Source organism: Strongylocentrotus purpuratus, unplaced genomic scaffold (assembly GCF_000002235.5).
Source record: "Strongylocentrotus purpuratus isolate Spur 01 unplaced genomic scaffold, Spur_5.0 spur5_scaffold_9, whole genome shotgun sequence".
NCBI lineage: Eukaryota > Metazoa > Echinodermata > Echinoidea > Camarodonta > Strongylocentrotidae > Strongylocentrotus > Strongylocentrotus purpuratus.
The window spans coordinates 2,666,401-2,685,000 of record NW_022145615.1 but is presented as its reverse complement, the minus strand read 5'-3'; the positions used below and the strand labels follow the sequence as shown (position 1 = coordinate 2,685,000).

General features: G+C 38.0%; 1 protein-coding gene across 1 annotated transcript in view; it reads right to left on the bottom strand.

Annotated features, from left to right (window-relative positions):
• LOC100888361 overlaps positions 1-11,915 on the bottom strand; it is a 20,872-nt gene extending 8,957 nt beyond the window's left edge. The window contains exons 1-2 of the mRNA XM_030977145.1: positions 11,596-11,915; positions 2,547-2,720 (exon numbers count right to left, since the gene is read on the bottom strand). Of these exons, the coding sequence (XP_030833005.1) occupies positions 2,547-2,720; positions 11,596-11,680 (259 nt within the window). The 5' untranslated portion in view covers positions 11,681-11,915. The remainder of the gene's footprint in view (positions 1-2,546; positions 2,721-11,595) is intronic.
• Between the last annotated feature and the right edge of the window lie 6,685 nt (positions 11,916-18,600).

The window sequence follows — 18,600 nt, the reverse complement described above, 5'->3', positions numbered from 1 at the left end:
TTGCACGATTTAATGCAATGTGTCATAATCGTTTTGCAATATCACAGTATATTATGGTTTGGCCAGATAACGGCCCAGTGTAATTTAAACAGTTCTCTGGTACGGCTGGATATAATTCGCACTTTCTACAAATCAATATTTTAGCAATTCTGAAATTATTTTAGCAATTGAGATTATTTTAGCGAATCACGGAGCGTATGAATAATCCCCACATGCCCCCATGCGTTTGTCCTCGCCCGTTAGACGACTTCCTATATGGCTTTTTTCCCTGCGTGTTTTGTTTCCGTGCTTCAGTTATTTGGTCAATTTGAGTCAGATAGATTATTTCCTTCCTCTCTCCCGCTCTCTCTCTCTCTCTCTCTCTCTCTCTCTCTCTCTCTCTCTCTCTCTCTCTCTCTCTCTCTCTCTTTCTCTCTCTCTCTTCTTTCTTTCTTTCTTTCTTTCTTTCCATCTATGCCTCTGTCTTCCCACTCTCTCCCCTCTCCTTTCCCATGTTCTTTCTCTCTCCTAATCTTATCCCATTCCAATCATCCCCGTCTCTCCCCCCCCCCTCTCTCTCTCTCCCTCTCTCTCTCTCTCTCTCTCTCTCTCTCTCTCTCTCTATCTCTCTCTCTCTCTCTATCTCCCTCTCTCTCTCCCTCTCTCTCTCTCACTTATATATCCTAAACGTAGATTCCTTTACAGCTCGTATATTAATAGCACGAGCATGTGTCATATCCATGGCAACTAGAAAACTGTCCAAAACAGTAGGTCTATATCCAAGCCAAACAATCTCTTTTAATCATAGGTCTATAAATGAAGATGTTCCATGGCAGTACTCGCCGAGCGTCACGAGTGATTTAAGTTGTCACCGTGTGCCCTCCAAACAGATTAGCAAGCCTCCAAAACAGTTTTTAGATTCCCAGTAAAGATCTTAGCCTGGCCCAGACACGTAGCCTAGATATTAATCTGGACGTCATTGTCTATGGAAAGATTCTACCAACTTCAAAACACTAATGATGATACAAATGGCAATAATAAACGATGATTATTGTATCGAAAGGATGGCAACTGCAATGTCAATAATAATAATGAATTATACATCAATAACACTAGGAGTAGAAGTAGTAGTAGTAGTAGTAGTAGTAGTAGTAGTAGTAGTAGTAGTAGTAGTAGTAGTAGTAGTAGTATAGAAGAAGTAGAAAATATATTAGTAAATGTAGTTATAACGACGACGACATTACCTTCAACAAAAACTATACTACTACTACTACTACTACTACTACTACTACTACTACTGCTGCTGCTGCTACTACTACTACTACTGCTGCTGCTGCTGCTGCTGCTGCTGCTACTACTACTACTACTGCTAATACTTCTACTTCTTCTACTACTACTACTACTACTACTACTACTACTACTACTACTACTACTACTACTTCTACTACTACTAATATTAATAATAACAATACTTATAATAACATTACTGATGATGATGTTGATGATGATTATGACAGTGATCATGATGATGATAATAATATGAAAGCAATGATAACTCTGATGTTTGATTAATTGTGCATCCTTCTTATATGAAATGTTGAATTCTTTGCCTCATGTAATTCCCTGTATGTACGGGTATTGCCCACTTCACCTGTCCGTTTTCCTGATTTCATTTCATGAATCTCATAGGCAAACCAGAGTAATATAAAATCATGTTTTTCAAAAAGATAAGCCATTTATTTTGTTATCTTATTAATTACTTGAATATTTGCGTTTATGAGTGTATTGCACTTTCGAGTTCGCTGTACCCCTGCCGAGATCGAAGTTATAGCTTTACCTGAAAATTGAATTTCATTCCCTCGCCCAAAGGCGAATTAAGATGTCAGTTATCAAGATTACTTTTTCGATCAGTTGCTTAATTTCGTCGTTCTGTTGTTGGCATAATTTTCAAGGCGGAAATATTTAATCTTGGTGCTGTTCTTGTCTATCACCTTTTAGCATGATTTTATTGCTTTCTGTAAACGTAGGCCTAAGAAATGTATTATTCATCGCCTAGTGTCGAATTTAAAGTGTTCTAACCAAAATCAGAAGATGTTGAAAACATCAATACTAACAAACAATCAGTGACACGTATATCAGTTGAATACTTGACTCAATGGTTAAGAAATACCTGTAAATTTAAAAACACCTTTTTCCTCTATTAGAATTTAAATCACTTATGGGCACACAGAACACTGACTTTACTGCCAGACTATACATGCAGTTTTTAACCCTTTTGGGGTTATCTCCAAAAAAAAACCTACCTGGCGACATATTTCCCAATTATATTTGTAAATGATTTAGGCATACCCACCCCTAAAAAAACGTTTTAAAAATACGATTAGAAGAAAAAAATTAATGATAAAAAGCCAAAATTCGAATTTAAACCTTCTATACAATGATCATTTGCCTAAAATTTTCCAATAAGATTCTGCATGTCATTTAATATTAACAGATTGAGGCATAATTTAGACATTTTCTTTTATAATTTAACCAAAGATAAATCATCCTTTTAATCAGTGACTTACCCTGTGGGATACCGAATGTCCTATCAGTCGTAGGGCCGTCCCTTCCACCCCTGCTCTGTGACGCACGACGTACATCCCACTGCTCTTCTCGATGCTCTAAGCTCTTCTGGGGGTGTCGAACCCTGAACCCGCAGAGTGATGAACGTGGGTCCTCGAAGTCGCATTTGAATATATCTGTGTGTTGTAAGAAAATGATTCGTTTTATTGTAAAACAGCATCTGAGGAACTAACACTACAAGAAACTCTGCTTCAAGTTAGTTCCTCTTTTCTCGTGCTTTTTCCATTATATTTGTTGTTTCATTGCATATTTGTTGTGATATAATATTATTCTTGTATTATGTTTTGCATGAGAAATAAAATCATTGGAATCATTGAACCATTTCACAGAGAGAGAGAGAGAGAGAGAGAGGGGGGGTGTAACTTTTTGTAATACTATAACGAGTGTTTACTTGTATGAGGGCGGTACTAGGATTTTGTACAGGGTTCGGGGCGGCAGAATGCTGAAAATTCCGGCGAGCACTTCAGATACCCCTTGGCTCGAAAAATTGAATATGGGGCACTTTTTCATGTTATGTTCTTCATGTCTGCCTCTTGGGTTTTAAAGGGGCTTGGGAATTCAGGTTGTATCTCGGATAGGCCTACTTGTTGAAACATGCGTGAATGTTTGAGTGCAATCGGAACATAACAAGTACAATCTACTTCGCTTCATCTGAATTCACATTGGATTCATGAAAGGTTCAGTCATATTATAGGGGGCCAGCCAAGCTGATGACTGAAGGAAAAGAGAGAGGGGAGAGATGGAAAGGGGAGAGAAAAATTGGACAAGAAATGGAGAGGAGGAGGGGGGAGGAGAGAGAAAGGGGAGAGAGAGAGAGAGAGGGGGGAGAAAAGGAGAGAAAAAAGGGAGAATGAGTGAGAAAGAAAGAGAGAGAGAGAGGAGAGAGGGGAGAAAGAAACTAAGAGAGATAATAATAATAATAGGCATTTCTATAGCGCCGTCTATCTAGAAATTCTATTCCGAGGCGCATTTATTCGAGGGGCAGAGACAGATAGAGGGAGAGAGAGAGGGGAGAGAGAGAGGGGGAGGGAGAGAGAGAGAGAGGGAGAGAGAGAGAGAGAGAGAGAGAGAGAGAGGATGGGGCCTGGGAACAGTTTTCAGGTGAAATTTCTAATCAAATCCGGATATGTTTACACGCTGGATATATAGTTTGTGCATGACGCCATTTTTCCTGTAAAAAAGGTACATGTATCTAAGCATGCTTCAAGCTCAGTCAAATAAACTGACCTACTTTTATGCAGCACATGACATGCTGTACCTGTGTCGAGATCATACAGAGTTAAGTGTATAATATACTGGATATCACAACGTAATACAAAGTTTTGCTCCCTAGATATCAACAATATGCGTACAGGCACGACTGCGGCGAGGGTGATTAACTTATCTCTCTGATTTCTAAATTTGTCAAGCAAATGGAAAGATTGAAGCAAAAAGCAATTTACTCTTTAAAAATGAACAAGGTACATGAACTCAAATAAGTCGCTGCCAGGATGTGAGGTGAAAGTTGTCCGAAAATTGGTCATTTCAAAATTGTCAGGGTGGGGGCTGGAGCCCCAGCTCCGCCTCATTCTCCTGCTCTGGTCTTCGACTACAACAAATCTCAACGATGCGTACACAAATAGTTTTGTATTTGTCCATAATTAGTTAGCTTTCCGTTCCCCGGGCAATATTATGACATGAGCCATATTATTGTCATAAATTATTACTTGCGTTTCAGATGTATGCTCTGGATTATGTAATGGTCCTTTAAAATATCTTTTTCTCGGTGGGGGGGGGGGGGGGGGGAGCGGTGGGGGGGGGGGGCTTTTTTTGGCTATGTTTGATCTTACTCTGCTGTGTTATTGTTTTGGCTGCAGCGTTCCACGGAGTCACATTCGCATCGCCATGTCAGATGCAAAGAGGTCCACCCACTCGCATCTGAGCTGAACTTGTGACCAATCAGAAAGCGGAAATGCGGTGGGCGGTGTATGCACGTCGCTGCAATGGCTGACAGCTTCGATAAATAGCGACTCACCACCAACAAACCCATTAACCCTCGCTCAGGTTTCCCGCGATGGGCATACGGCCAATTCCGTGAGCCTGCTCCAGAGTCTTCCGATGACCGGGGCATTTACGCAAGAGAAGTGCACCTTTCTTTCCCCAGTCCTAGCTCAGTGCCATTAACCATTAACCCATCCTCTCCCCTACATCTGAAGTTGTTTTTAATGGCCTCTATTGTTTGGTAATCAACGGGCAAGGAGCCAAAATCTAATTTAACCCCAAAAATGAAACGAGGACGGGTTTGTTTTCAGGGCCATGCCGAGTTCATCAGGACCGGCGATGACAATGTGGAAGGCGTCGACATCATCTAGGGAATAAATGCTTTGGGAAGGGAACTTTGAGAAGTAGAGATACCATGTGCCCTACTGCAAAACGACTGATTCTTACTAATTAGCTGTGGAAGTACCGTGGTGTATTGATACAGACTCTTGATTCGCATTGGGTCATGAGTACAATTAATGCTTGGTGCTTACATACTTAGACAAAGTATTTTACCCCTATTTTCCCCTCACGACCAACAGATGACCAACGTGTTTTACACGGGTACCTTGAAATGCCGGGAGGGGGATTAGATTTGCAGGGACCTCAGGAAGATCAGTGATGAGGCTACCCAGGGTCAACTAGATCATCACCATATGTCATGTATGTCACTAAACATGCTATATGGGTAACACTTGCACGAATGAGCACCAAAACAACTTTCCTATATGGGTTTTATTTGAGCGGATTGTTATCCGCAATCATTTATTTTCCTTGAAATTTGATGTTTATCAATGGCACGACTGGCCACATTGCGTGAAAAATTGGACCAACCGTTTGCTAAATTTCGTACACAAGAATCGAAACGGTTTATCACGAATGCCCAGTTTGTGCTTACAAACCTCGCTTAACGTTGCTATGGTTACAGTTGATTGAGTTACATATTGCGAAATATTCCATAACAAAGTATGAAAGTAAAGAGAAAAATAATGGCATGCAGACAGGGTATAGCAATAAACATCTGCAAACAATAACAGAATTTGAGCTTATCTATTAAACTAGATCAAACGAGATTTAAAGGATATGCATTTATCACGTTGTGAAATTTGTATCGTTCACATTTTATCTGAACCACATCTAATTCATTGGACAATTGCCATTATTTGATAGCGAATTCTTCGATATTATCATACACTTTAAAATTTAATTTGTTACTCATTTCGAATAGGTCAATGACGAGCTTTGACGACACTTTTGCATGTGTCATATACCATATGATACGAAAAAAATAAATAAAACGAACCAGGAAAAGCTCTTGTAAAAGGAATATATCAAACATTTGCAAATGAAACAGAGGGCCCCAAACTCTGTCAACATTGTTATATATTTCTTTTGTCAAACAGGAGTCTTCAATCGGAATAGATTAGCACATTACGGCCTGCCGCTACAGATCTGTAATCGCTGTTGAAGTTTCGTTGGCAAAAAACAGAAGAAAAGTTGAAACAGTTGTCTTTTAGAACAATGGCTTTAATCATTGTAAAGAGCCAGTTGTCCAAAGATTTTATTCCGAGAGTGGCAGAGATCATAATTTCTTGTAACAGTAAGATCCTTTAGTTGTTTCACATGTGCCATGCCATTGGGGCACAGAGGAAGCGAGCAAGTATCAGTGATGAGTCTGATGACAGATGAGATCATGAATACTCATTCTAGTAATGAAAATGTACGGTATGTGAGGGCCATTTTGTGAAACGGCGTTCAAAGGTTCAAGGTGTATTTAATTCGTTATCAGAAATATAATAAATACTAATGATATCGTCTGGCACATATTTTCTAATAAACAAATAAAGCAGATAAATTGTCAAGTGTTTTGTATTTTTTTTTCTTTCTGTGATTAAAAGCTTGGCCTTTATAGTTCCATTTTTCACCCATGATTTTTGTTTAAAACGTACATCAATTAATTCAGAACGATTTTCATTTAACACCTAATAATGCCATGCAGACCGTTCCCAAACATGGACACTTCCAATTCATGAAACAGTGGATTTTTTTTTTACCGATAACTGTAATAAATTTATCTCCTTCTATGATCATGCAAAGTTATTGTTTAAATTTGTTTTAACACAATCATGACCTGAAGGAATATTTAGAGAGGGGAGTGTTTTTTTTAATACGTCTCTCGTTTAAAATGTCATCTGGGAAAAAAAAGACAAGGACAACATTAAACAAAGAAACTTTGTTAGCCATCTTCGTCAGTTTGCTGAAGAGTGGGAAAAAAATAACATCGATGACAAACATATTCTCTCCTCGCCCTTAATCCTGTGATGAATATAGGAATATCAACTTCTCACACTATCTTTGTATTCCACTGAGGGTATTCCGGTTAAACACGTACCAGACAATATCCTTGAAAGAAAATTTGGCGCGAAGTTTGCAACATGATATACTTGCACTTGAATCAGGCCGCCCATGTGACAAGCGAGAGGAGTGAGAAGATTTTTTTCTTCAAAGTTTAAGGGATACTGTTTCATAAATGTATTTTTTTTCTCATACTGATTTTTATTCGCGTGTATATAGTTTGCACAAGCTATCAACACAGGCAGTATCCGTTTATATGTCTGGTAACACGTAGGCAAACTAAAAAGTAACTAACATATACAGTTTTGGGAGAATTATGAACTAAATTGATTTTAAGACATCACGAATACATGTATGGAGAACTATTATGGACCCCCTTAAATAAAATTAAACAAACGAACATAGGGAATGTGTGTATACAACAACCAATCCACCTGTTCCGTTGTAAAACATATTAGTGTTAAATGGTTGTTTACACTATAATGCGCAGCTGAATGAAATGTCGGTGTAAATGAGGGGAGGGGGGACACGGGCGATTGTCCCCTATGATTTGCCAGACTTGATAATTCGATATTTTGACACCCCCTTCTTTTTCTTGACTTCCTGTCAGAACTTCTAGAGACATACTAGTATAACAATTCAGGGATTTTGCAATAATTTTTTTTTCCAAGGGAAGGAGTCTTTAAAACTTTTATTAAAACCTGTGCCCCTATTAAGATCTTGCATCGCCCTTGTTTGATTTGTTCTTTGCATGAACATTGATATGCAATATGGTTTATTACACATACATAACAGAACAAAAATGAAATAATCATACTGATACAGGGCCAGTGAAATTATTTTCAAATACGTCACACAAAAAGTTAGTCTTTACCAAACAGCTCTGAGAGGGGATTAAAAACTCGATTGGACACAAATATTATCTAGAACTTCTACACTAAATGTCAACTCTTGCGTCAGCCCCACAATACAGGGCCCAAACATGGCGCGTCGTCAAGAGAATTGTCATGTCTCTCCCCCTCTTGTTCCGAGTCTAATAACAATACATGAGTAAATAGTAATGAACTTGGAGAGAGAATTTGGTGAGGGCACCGCAGAGATCCTATCTGGATTTGTTTTCTAGAAAGTCTCGAGCATGTGCCTATTAAACGTGGAAATGATCAATGAAAAGTCCGGCTCTGCATGTGCGATGACAAGATAGGTACATCATCACCAAGGCCAGGTCGGTCAGAGTAACTGAGACCGAATGCAGTTGGTGACTTTGTGTCGTGGTCGAGTGGTTTGAATGTTCAACTGTAGATACGAAGGTCGGAGGTTCATGTCCTTGCCAAGGTGCTAATGCCCTTCGCAAGGCTTTGTTCTATCATTTAGCTACTATGTCCAAAAGACAACTGGGGAGGTGGTAGGGTGCCGAAAGCCATTCTGACGGAGCTTGCCATATATGCCTTCACTGCGGTCAATATGGTGAAATGCTCCTAATGAAATGGAGATGGTGCACATTTTTGGCGTGTGCGTGAATCTGATGGCAGGGGTAATGATACTTTAAAGGGATTAAACAAGCTCTTTTATTTGTCGAGAAAGAAATAGCGATTGCACCATTTGTGAATAAAAGCTGGGATCATGCGGCCAGTTTGCTGTATTTTGATTTTAGGGTACCTACCTCATATGGATTATTATCACAGGACAACTTTTCCCGAAATTTTGTTCATTAGGACAAGCACCCTGCAAGACAAGTCATCCGATATACAGTGTGAGTCCAAAAAAAGTTTACACCTAGAAAATTGCTTATTATTAAAAAAATCATCAACAGTGAATTATTATACATCTTCTGAAAGAGTGTTTTATCCCAACTCATTTGGTATCATTTTTGTGTGGTATGTGATCACGCTTAGATGAGCAGGAGGCATTGTTTGCAAGAGTGCAAAAATCGACTTGCGCCAAAGTTGCTTATGTGATATTTGAATAAAACAATTGGGATTTGGGTATTAATTCCGTCTTTGCAGATCCAAATAACATCCCTAACAAAATTAATCATGCCACACATATCAAATATCGAATATCAAATATCAACGAACATTTGTGCGCGTGTGTGTGGGTGTGTGTGACTTTGGTCTTTGCAAAAAACATATGCAATGCATTTCATTTGATACATTCAATTCATTCTCTCACTCCGCTAATCCCAACATAATACATACTGTATGCATCACTTTGGCGCAAGTCGATGTTTGCACTCTCGCAAACAATGCCTCCTGTTCATCCAAGCGTGAACACATATCACACAAAAATGATACCGAATGATTTGGGATAAAACACTCTTTCATAAGATGTATAATAATTTACTGTTTATAGATGATTTTAAAAATAATTAGCAATGTTCTAAGTGTAAACTTATGGCAATGTACAATCTTTTTCTTTCTTTCTTTTTCTTTGGGGGTCTAAGGAAATAGTTGATTTTAACAGCTGATTTATCATTTTCAACACGATTCTGTTAACTGTCACGCAGGAGTGCCTGAGAGGTTTTCATTAATTATCCAATTAACTACAGACAGTATCATGATGAGTCTAGAAGGAGCATACATAGCACATGTTTGTGGTTGTAAGTAGCGCGGGTATGACTTGGTGATGATGAGAAAGTATCTGTTAACCATTTGAGGGTCGATATCCTGGATTAAATCTTGTTAAAGTCCTGTTACTATCATTTTGCAATAAGATGTACATGTACAGATCAGCACAAACAGGTCATGATTTGTTTGGCTTCGCTAGAAATCCTGTCAACGACAACCACTCTGTTCAATCGTTGAAATTGATTCAAAGAACCTCTATACTAAATTTGAAATCACTGTTTAAAAAACACCCAAATGTTTGAAGGCCCAGAAAAAGACAAATCAGTTTTATTTGAAGTGTATCGACGTCAGTCTGAGTTGCTCCGGTACACTCATACGACCGCTCTAAAGGTGATTCCACCCTTTTTATCAAATATTTCTGAAGGCGCCACTTTCTTATAACCTACAAAGATTGAAAATCTGCCATCTCAAATTTGGTAGACAGACAGAATCAGACAACAAGGCTAAACTGGCAATACTTTTGGCAGCAACTTACTTGACGGCATACCGATTTGACTTTGCCAACGGAATGAGTTATCGAAGACTGTTATGGGCGCAGGAAAAAAGCATGGACTTATCCTCTTATATATATATATGCCCTTTGCATAGAGGGAGGCGTCATTCATTATTGCGTCATTACCTGTGGTAATTAAGTATGTGAAGGCTATTATTGCATGCGCCAATAATTCAAAGCAATGATCACACTGTTCATTTTTCACATTCGAATAAAAAATTAAAAATATTGCACAAAATTCGTGCATACAAAAATGAAATAATTGGCTTAAAGATTATTTTTTATTGACTTCGGTACAATATCATTCTCACATGGCGTGTCGAAGACCTTGCTAGTCATTGACGCAGCGTCGCTCTCCGCAAAAGGCTCTCCATAGTAAGTCCAACTTAGAGTTAAGTTCGACTTAAAATCTTTGAGAAACATCCCCTGGTGTGCAACAGGTGTTAGAGGATTGGCGTACAGTAGGTTCTCATCCTTCATGTTGTGCCATAAAATCTGAGAGCTGACTTCCGCGTTAACACGCTGATTTGTAATAGGGCAATGTCTGATCAAAACAAACACGTGCACGTTGAACAGTTAGTCACGTACAGCTACTAATTAACACACTGCCACAGTTGTTTTACCGCTTGAATCCAAAGTCGCGAGAGGCTTAACATTGGCACGGGTAAAAAGTCATAGGTTAATAACTCGATGTGTTCAATATTAAGGTATTGGGCGAATAGTAGGAAACTGTTAAATGAAGCATTTTCAGACCTTAACGTCACTGATGATGTCATAATGAAATGGAGGCGTCGATGCATTTCCAGCTGGGGGGGGGGGGGGGCATTTGAACGAACTTGAAGCAGAAATGAAGATCATATTACACACCGACCGTTCGGTATCATATATCCCTTGTACAAGTTTTTATTGTGCTATATTTTACTGTTCCGGCCTTCTAACGAGTTGGAGGGGGCGTACGCCAACTCAAACATAGTATGGATACGCCATGATACTGCGTAGGATACTGCGATCAGGACTGTCACCATTTCATTAAATGTTGTCAGTTGCCACTATTCTTTTCTCGTTTCGACTACATTGTACATGTTCGACACTCGGTACAACTATATATCATAGCCATTATGGGTATATTCTATATTTTGTACCTTTTTATTGCTATACATCTATATAATACATGATTTATATCATCTGCGTTTATGTTGAGTAATGGGCTATCAACCTTCAAAAGTACTTTCTAAATACTGAAAGTAAATCTCAACTTAGACAACAAGTTGTTAGTGGAAAATGAAGTTTCAAATACAATACGTGTAAAAACCGAACATAATATGTATACCGAGAAATAGGTAGTTGATGAGTTCGAGTTTATCAAGTACTTAAAATAATTCAATTTAGAAAGTGCATTAGTTCGTAACTATGTTCAAAACACATACTAACAAATAACTACTTGGCTTGATAAAATGTAAAATCTTGGCTCTAGAAAGAAAGTGCCCCACTTAAACTTACCTCGCCTTGCGGCAACATTCTGCAGAAACACACAGAGTAAAACAACTGCTAACATGTTGCGAGACATTGTTGACGAAGTCATCATGGCGCAGAATTAATCCATAAATATCGCTCAGAAGAACGAGGCTAAAGGATGATAACATAGGCTGTTGTCAGTTGCACGCTGGGTTAGACATTAATCACTTATTAACCAGCCTCCCTTATCCTCTGCTTGTCCCAGTATGGCGTTCGTTTGTGAACTTTGAAACTCGAATGGTTATCATGCAGGTTGGACTGAGAGCGAGAGTTTCGAAGAAGAAGGGTAAACGTTGGCAAGCAACCCCCACAATGAAACTATAGCCAGGTCTAGCGTTTGCCCCCTCCCGCTATCGGCCTACAACAGGATGACGTCATTCATTCTGACCGTGTTCTCACGAGAACCACGATTACGAGTGCCGCGTCTGAACAGGGTCATATTTATTTACCTTTCTAACGCGTATCCGACACAAGCTAATGCTTTTTATTTAACTTTTTTTTTCGTGTGTTAACATTGTTTATATGCTCATAATTGTTTATGTCATTACTTAAGTACAAAATTATTACTTGAGTATTTTTTAATATAAAGGGGGAAAAATGGAAGAAAATAAAGTTACTTTGAAATGGATCAATTATAAGGCCTATACATGAAGAGCTGAATTTACATGCTTATCTGGTGTGAACAGAGGACGCTCATGTGCATAGAAAAGAAATCAAATAGAGCTAAATGAATGAGCTGGAGGTGGCTTCTGGTTATCTAAATTGTTTGATTAAATAAATTGATAGGGTGCTGACTTATAAACATGACAGACAAAGCAACTTGAAGGATGGGCTAAACTCTTAATGACCAACCATGTCTATCATGTGTCTCATCCACATGGTCAAGTGTTCATTTTCATAATTATGGTCACGTCCATACGGTCATTGACACATGTGGCCGTGAGCGCCATACAATGTTGCGTTCATACATCATAACTATGTCACTTAACTTTGCAAGAATAATATATAGTAGGAACACACTTTTCTGATCCGATCGTTCAATTCAAGGTACTTTTCGTGTGAATGATATCAAGGCAAGTCTTAAATTCAGCCTTGTTACCTCTACTCGTTAGCACGGAAATGCGTTTCCATGCACACAATGTTTTTTCTTCGTCGATTCAAAACTAATATAGACATACCCCCTCCCCTAAAATTAAAAAAGCTATCAAAAATATGCCGACATTGTGGGTTACGGCCATATTAGATCTTCGTGACAACTTTTATTGACCTTGCCTACTTTTGATTTAATATTATTCAAAAAATGTGAAATGATATTACTGTCGCAATGATTTTCGGCTTGTCAATTTTATCTATAACGTGGATAAATTAAAGAACTACCCCAGAATGCAATTTCGTCTTAAATATGGATACTTTTCTTTACATTTTGATAGTCAAAATTCAATGATCCTAAAGCCTTGGCTCAGCATTTTGTCACCGCAACGTATGCTAAGAAGTACCGTGATTTCAATAAATTTTACCTTTAAAAGTGGCATATAATGATATAACTCGGGCAACCTGCTGTTTCAACCCATCGTTGTCTATCAATAGTCTTCGGTTTATTTTCGGCGCTTCCTCAATCAGAGGGAAAGACAGTTGAAGCTCCCATGATGGTTGGAATCAATTAATTTGAAGGATACTAGTCACCTGATTGAAGTGAAAGCCCTTTAAGAGGACACAGACCATGCCAAATATTGAGTCATGATGGTAAGGTGGTCTTCTAATCGGGAGGTTAGATACTTTACAAATGCCCCTTAGGCCTCGAGGTTCGAGTACTTGTTTGTTTGTTTGTTTGTTGTGTATTTTCTTCTTTCAAATTAACATGATCAACGTGACGTTTTACGAACATTCATCAGGCGTTAAAAAAAGATGTTGTATTGCCCTTTGCGACGGACCCAACAATCTTTAAAACTACGGTCGGATTTTTATCAAAGTTTTGTTTTAAACCCTTTTTTGGGAAAAAACACATGTATTTTGTTTGTTTAAATGGGATGTAAATGCATAAAGTCATCAAAATTTTCCCAAATTCTCACTCGTCTCCTATCCTAGTTTCGAAATCCTGCTAGCGTAAACAAGTAGACACAGGCCTCGTGTACGTGTATACACCATGCACTGTACCAGTTACAATTAAGGCGACGTTCCTGGTTTTCAGTTTTGGGGCAATGGTCGCTGTTTTTTTTTTTGGGGGGGGGGGGGAGAGAGATTTCGACCGAGGTTCTGGCACCTAAAGGGCAATATATCTTTTTTTTTAGGCCTCATTAACACCCGAAAAGAAACATTTGATTAGAACAAATATATACCATCTTTCACTTTGTGATGATTAGATGTAGTTATAGTGAGCAATGCAACTTTCAAAATAAAAGTGCTTTGCAAATAGAAACTAAGGGAAGGGATTTCATCTGAAAAACAACAACAAAATTGCTATGGTAACTGTTCTCATTTTCCTATACGCCGTTTCTAACAAGGCCTGCGGACCCATAATGTCAGCGGCCGGGTGATGAATTAGGCATTACAAAATCATATTGATTTCAAAGTAATGATAATCAACATTTAGAGGATATGAATCGTCTAAACATGTAGTGTCTGTTTCAGTTTTATATAGACCGGGTAGTCTTTTTAGTTCGCCAGCTGTTTTCCGAGAGAGAGCCTTGTTCTGTCAAGTTTCTCCAATATGTCTCGAAAGAGTTGCTTTCTCGCTTAAATTTATGACATCGGTTTTGCGTTGTCGGGCATGTGGTTTAAAATTATCTACATCTTCATAAATCGTGTCGAAAATTGAGGCCTTATTTCATGACCTCTTTCTTAAAGTAGATTTATCGCAGTTATTGTCTGGAGGACATTCTAAACACAGACATGATCAAAGTAAGAGAGAAGCTGTAGGGATAAGCAGGCACGAGAAACAAACGCTTTTCATAGAGTTGCTCAAATTACAGTTTTCGACATAAATCCTTCATTATCTTTGAGCACCATTGTGTTATCAAAAAATCATTCTTTTTAACATAATGATCAGTTGTTTTTGATCAACAAACCATTCGTCTGATAACATTAACTTTGGAAGCTGTATTTGTATTGCTTATAGCAAATACGTGCGCTGTACAAGAAAGAAAGAGAAAGGAAAATATAGAAAAAGAATAGTAACCATACACTCGGATTATTCCTCAAGTCTAGAACAGATATGTTTTAAGACGTGTTTGAAAACTTTCAACAGTGTAAAAAGTGTCTGTACTAGTTTGGCCACGGGGGATTATACCTCCCTGCAAGGTCACTGACAGGTGGTTATCTCATCAAATCAGCTCTCAATTAACATAAGAAAAGGGGGACCAACATGCACCGATTAGGCATTGTTTGCTATATAGAGGGCGCAAGTAGCTATAAGTAGTGCAGTGGGGCTTTAATGTATTTTCTTACGGTGCAGTCCAAAGCTCTGCTGACCAAGCTTGAAGAAATTCTTGTCCACAAAATGTATTTTATTTATGTATTTAAAAAAAAAAAATTATTCGTTGGTTATTAAACAGAGATCTTTGGGAAGATCTAATGTTTGGTGAATTCTGGATGAATAATTCAGTAGAATAGTAAAACTTTGGTGTATATTGAGTAAATAATTAGGTCAATACGTAGGAGCCAATTACTTGAGGAACTTAAAGGTTAAATAGAGAATTTTGGGAACTCGGACTCACAAAAACTGCCGAAAGATTGATGTTGTTGTCCTTATAGCGGACTGATTCAAGATCACGAGATGGGTTGTTTAAGGATATTAAAGATGTCTGTTTCCGACCGATCTCTGCTTGACCCTTCCTTTAACCAATTATCGAATTCGATGGAGTGAATTCAACTTTTTTTTAGCAGAATGAAAGATGTGGAAGAGGAACTCCCCTCTGAAAAACGGAAAGGCTCACTATATTTTTCTGATATCAGAATTATATCTTTCTAATACAAATACTGCAAAGGCCTATCTTAGAAATTGTTTTTCCTATCTGTTTAATCAAAAGTCAAATTGATAAGAATGCAGTTGAAATTCGGTTTTAAATCACCTTGACCTGGATTACAATTGATTTTAAATACCTAATTTAATTTATGTCATGAATATATAATAATATTTATTTGATAAATGAATACAAGTAAAACAATTTGAGTAATGGTATAATTTTATAAAAGCATAATCATAGTTTTTGTAATAGGGTCTTTGTTATGACAGCATTGATTATATACTGCATTGTTCAACTTGTCATAATTACGTTTTTCCCGAAATTTGTCAAACACGTGAAGAAAACAATCTAATAATGCAACACCATCGGTACCTTTCGGGGTGCAGTGCTGTATCCTTAATGGGTGCAAAGATTAAAGTGCTAAGTTCTTGTGTTTCATCAGTAACGGTGTAACGTACATTCTTGAGAGCGTTAACACTACATTTCTTTTAATTAAAAATGTGTGTGACCCTTAAGGATGTGCAAATGAAAGAGAAATGGGTTTTTCTTTTGCTAAGTGCAAGGTATATATTGATCAAATTAATGAAACAGCTAGAATATCAAAATTGATCATGATATTGGTACATAAACCCAATGCATAACGCCATTTTAGTCAGCAATTTCTTCCTTCAGTCAACTAACTCATTTCGACATCATCTTTACAAACTTTCAAGGCAGGAGGAAGGCTTATGTTTCTGTGACAAATCAGGTTCGGTCATTCAGAAGGAGTGCCTCAGAAAGAGGGTTTGTTCTTCCGTTGAAAGCACAGAACAGAATCCTGAAAAGTATGTGTCTGGCCGTTGACATCCGGGACAATGAGCGAGCACTTTCTATCCGTATGTCTTCCCCATGTTCATGACAGTCATACACTTCACTCTTCAACAAGTCCACATTTTCATCATTAAGGGAGAGTTTCCTGTTCAAGTTAAGGAACAGACATTCATCATCTCAGTAACTATTTAAAGAATTCGCTATTAAACCAAGAATGTTATTCAGTATGTAGACAAAGTCGTTAGAGTAATTGAACTGTTGCTTAGATCTGTCTTGAAACAGTGTGTGAAATTTAAAAAGCCCTTCTTTGTATTTCTTTTCTGAAAAGAATCATCAACTGAACATAATTTTGTCTAAAAAAAAAATTGGTTTTCATTGAGAGTTCTTTAAATTCAAGTAATCAAGAGGTCATTGGTATTATTATAATTGAGGATTAATTGTTACATAAGTCTAAGAAGTTTTCCATATATAATTACAATTAAGCTTCCCATGACCTTTTTTCAACTTATATTTCAAAAGAGTGTGAGAGTAAATTTTTTATTTTAATGCTAAACGTTGTTGTTGTTGTTGTTGTTATTGTTGATGTTGTTGTTGTTGTTGTTTTTTTGGGGGGAGGGGGGGGGGGGTCTTTAAGTTACAAGCGAATTCATCATCATCTAGTGTCGTCCCTTCGGAAAGGGGTTGGCGGCTATGCACCTCCATCGATTTTTGTCATGTACCCTTGTTCTAACCTCTTCATATTAAGACCACTCCATTTCTTGACATCATCAAACCAAGTGATTCGCTGTCTACCCCCTTTTTTGTTTACCCTCTACCATTCCTTCCAGCAAGATCATCTGCGCATTACAGGACTGAGAAAAGGAGAAAAGAGAAGAGATGGTATAGAACAAAGGATTAATTCTGCTCGAGGTCATTGTATTGGGGCCATTCCATAATGTGTCACCTACTTCTTAAAAGTGGGGACTTCCCCCTTTTTGCACCCCTGGCTGAAGTCAATTTTATGCTTAACATATTTTTATGATTCACCCATTACTGTACATTAATATTGGTGTTTAATAACAAAATAAAAAACTGGATGAGAAGGAGTTTGTAAAATGGGATGCATTGTTACCTAATATTATTAGACTTAATTAAGTTAATTGTCTTAACAATAGTGGATCCAATTACTGCCCCTTATCCACTTAGCAAGATAATGATCCCGCAGCATCTCGTTAACTACCTCGTGCAAAATAGCTTGAGCAACTACATGTCCTGCTCCAATTCACCTTAACACGATGGCAGATTCAAAGGGGAGCGGGGAAGGGGGCGCACACCCTTTTCAGGCAAACTCCATATTTTCGTATACGTAAATTTGTTTTCCTTTGGACTTAGTAAAAATCATCAGTATTTATGAAAGCTGTTTAAGAAAGAAAGATATGATCATTATAATGCAAAAGAACACCCTGCATCTTCATACGATTATGGAGCTTACATTCATAAATGTTTAGGTCAAACGCGATAATTCAAGGGGTTGTGGAATCAAACACTCTATGCTAAACCGTACCAGAAAAACGCCAGCTACGGGCGTCGAACAATTTTCAGGAGGGAGGGGTCAAACAGTTGACCCTGCAAAAGATGTGCATTCTATCTCTCGTCAAAAAAGGGGTAACTCTCCCTTGTATCCCAAAGACTGAAGCCCCTCTTGCCATCCTAAAGTAAAGCCGTAAAACTGCTTCCTTGTCCATCCGAAGAGTTACACAACGCATTTGCTCAGGAAAGCACTGATTATGTCGCCATATTAAATAGTAATGCTTGGCTAGTGACAGAAACCATGAAACGACTACTTTCATCGGGTAATGATTAAATGCTACTAACTTCCCATCACCTTCTCTGCGAACCCGTTTTCAACTTTTAAGAGCGAATTACTGAGGCGCTAACTACCTGCAGGGAAAGTGACCGAATGAGCACATTTTTCTTTATTTTACGTGATATTGATTTCACGGTATACGCAATATCGGAGTCTTGGATATAATTTTAGCGGGGTTGTTTTTCTTTACAACTGTTGTAATGCCTATTGACAAGATACACCCAAGGCTATGAAACAAATACAAGTAGCAAGAAAATAAATAACGATTCTATGTTTTCTATTTTCACTTAGAACTACTCAGTAGTCGATAGAAGTACTTGACTTTGTCTGTCTAAGTTATTATTGATCTTTTCTACATTTTAGCTACTTACG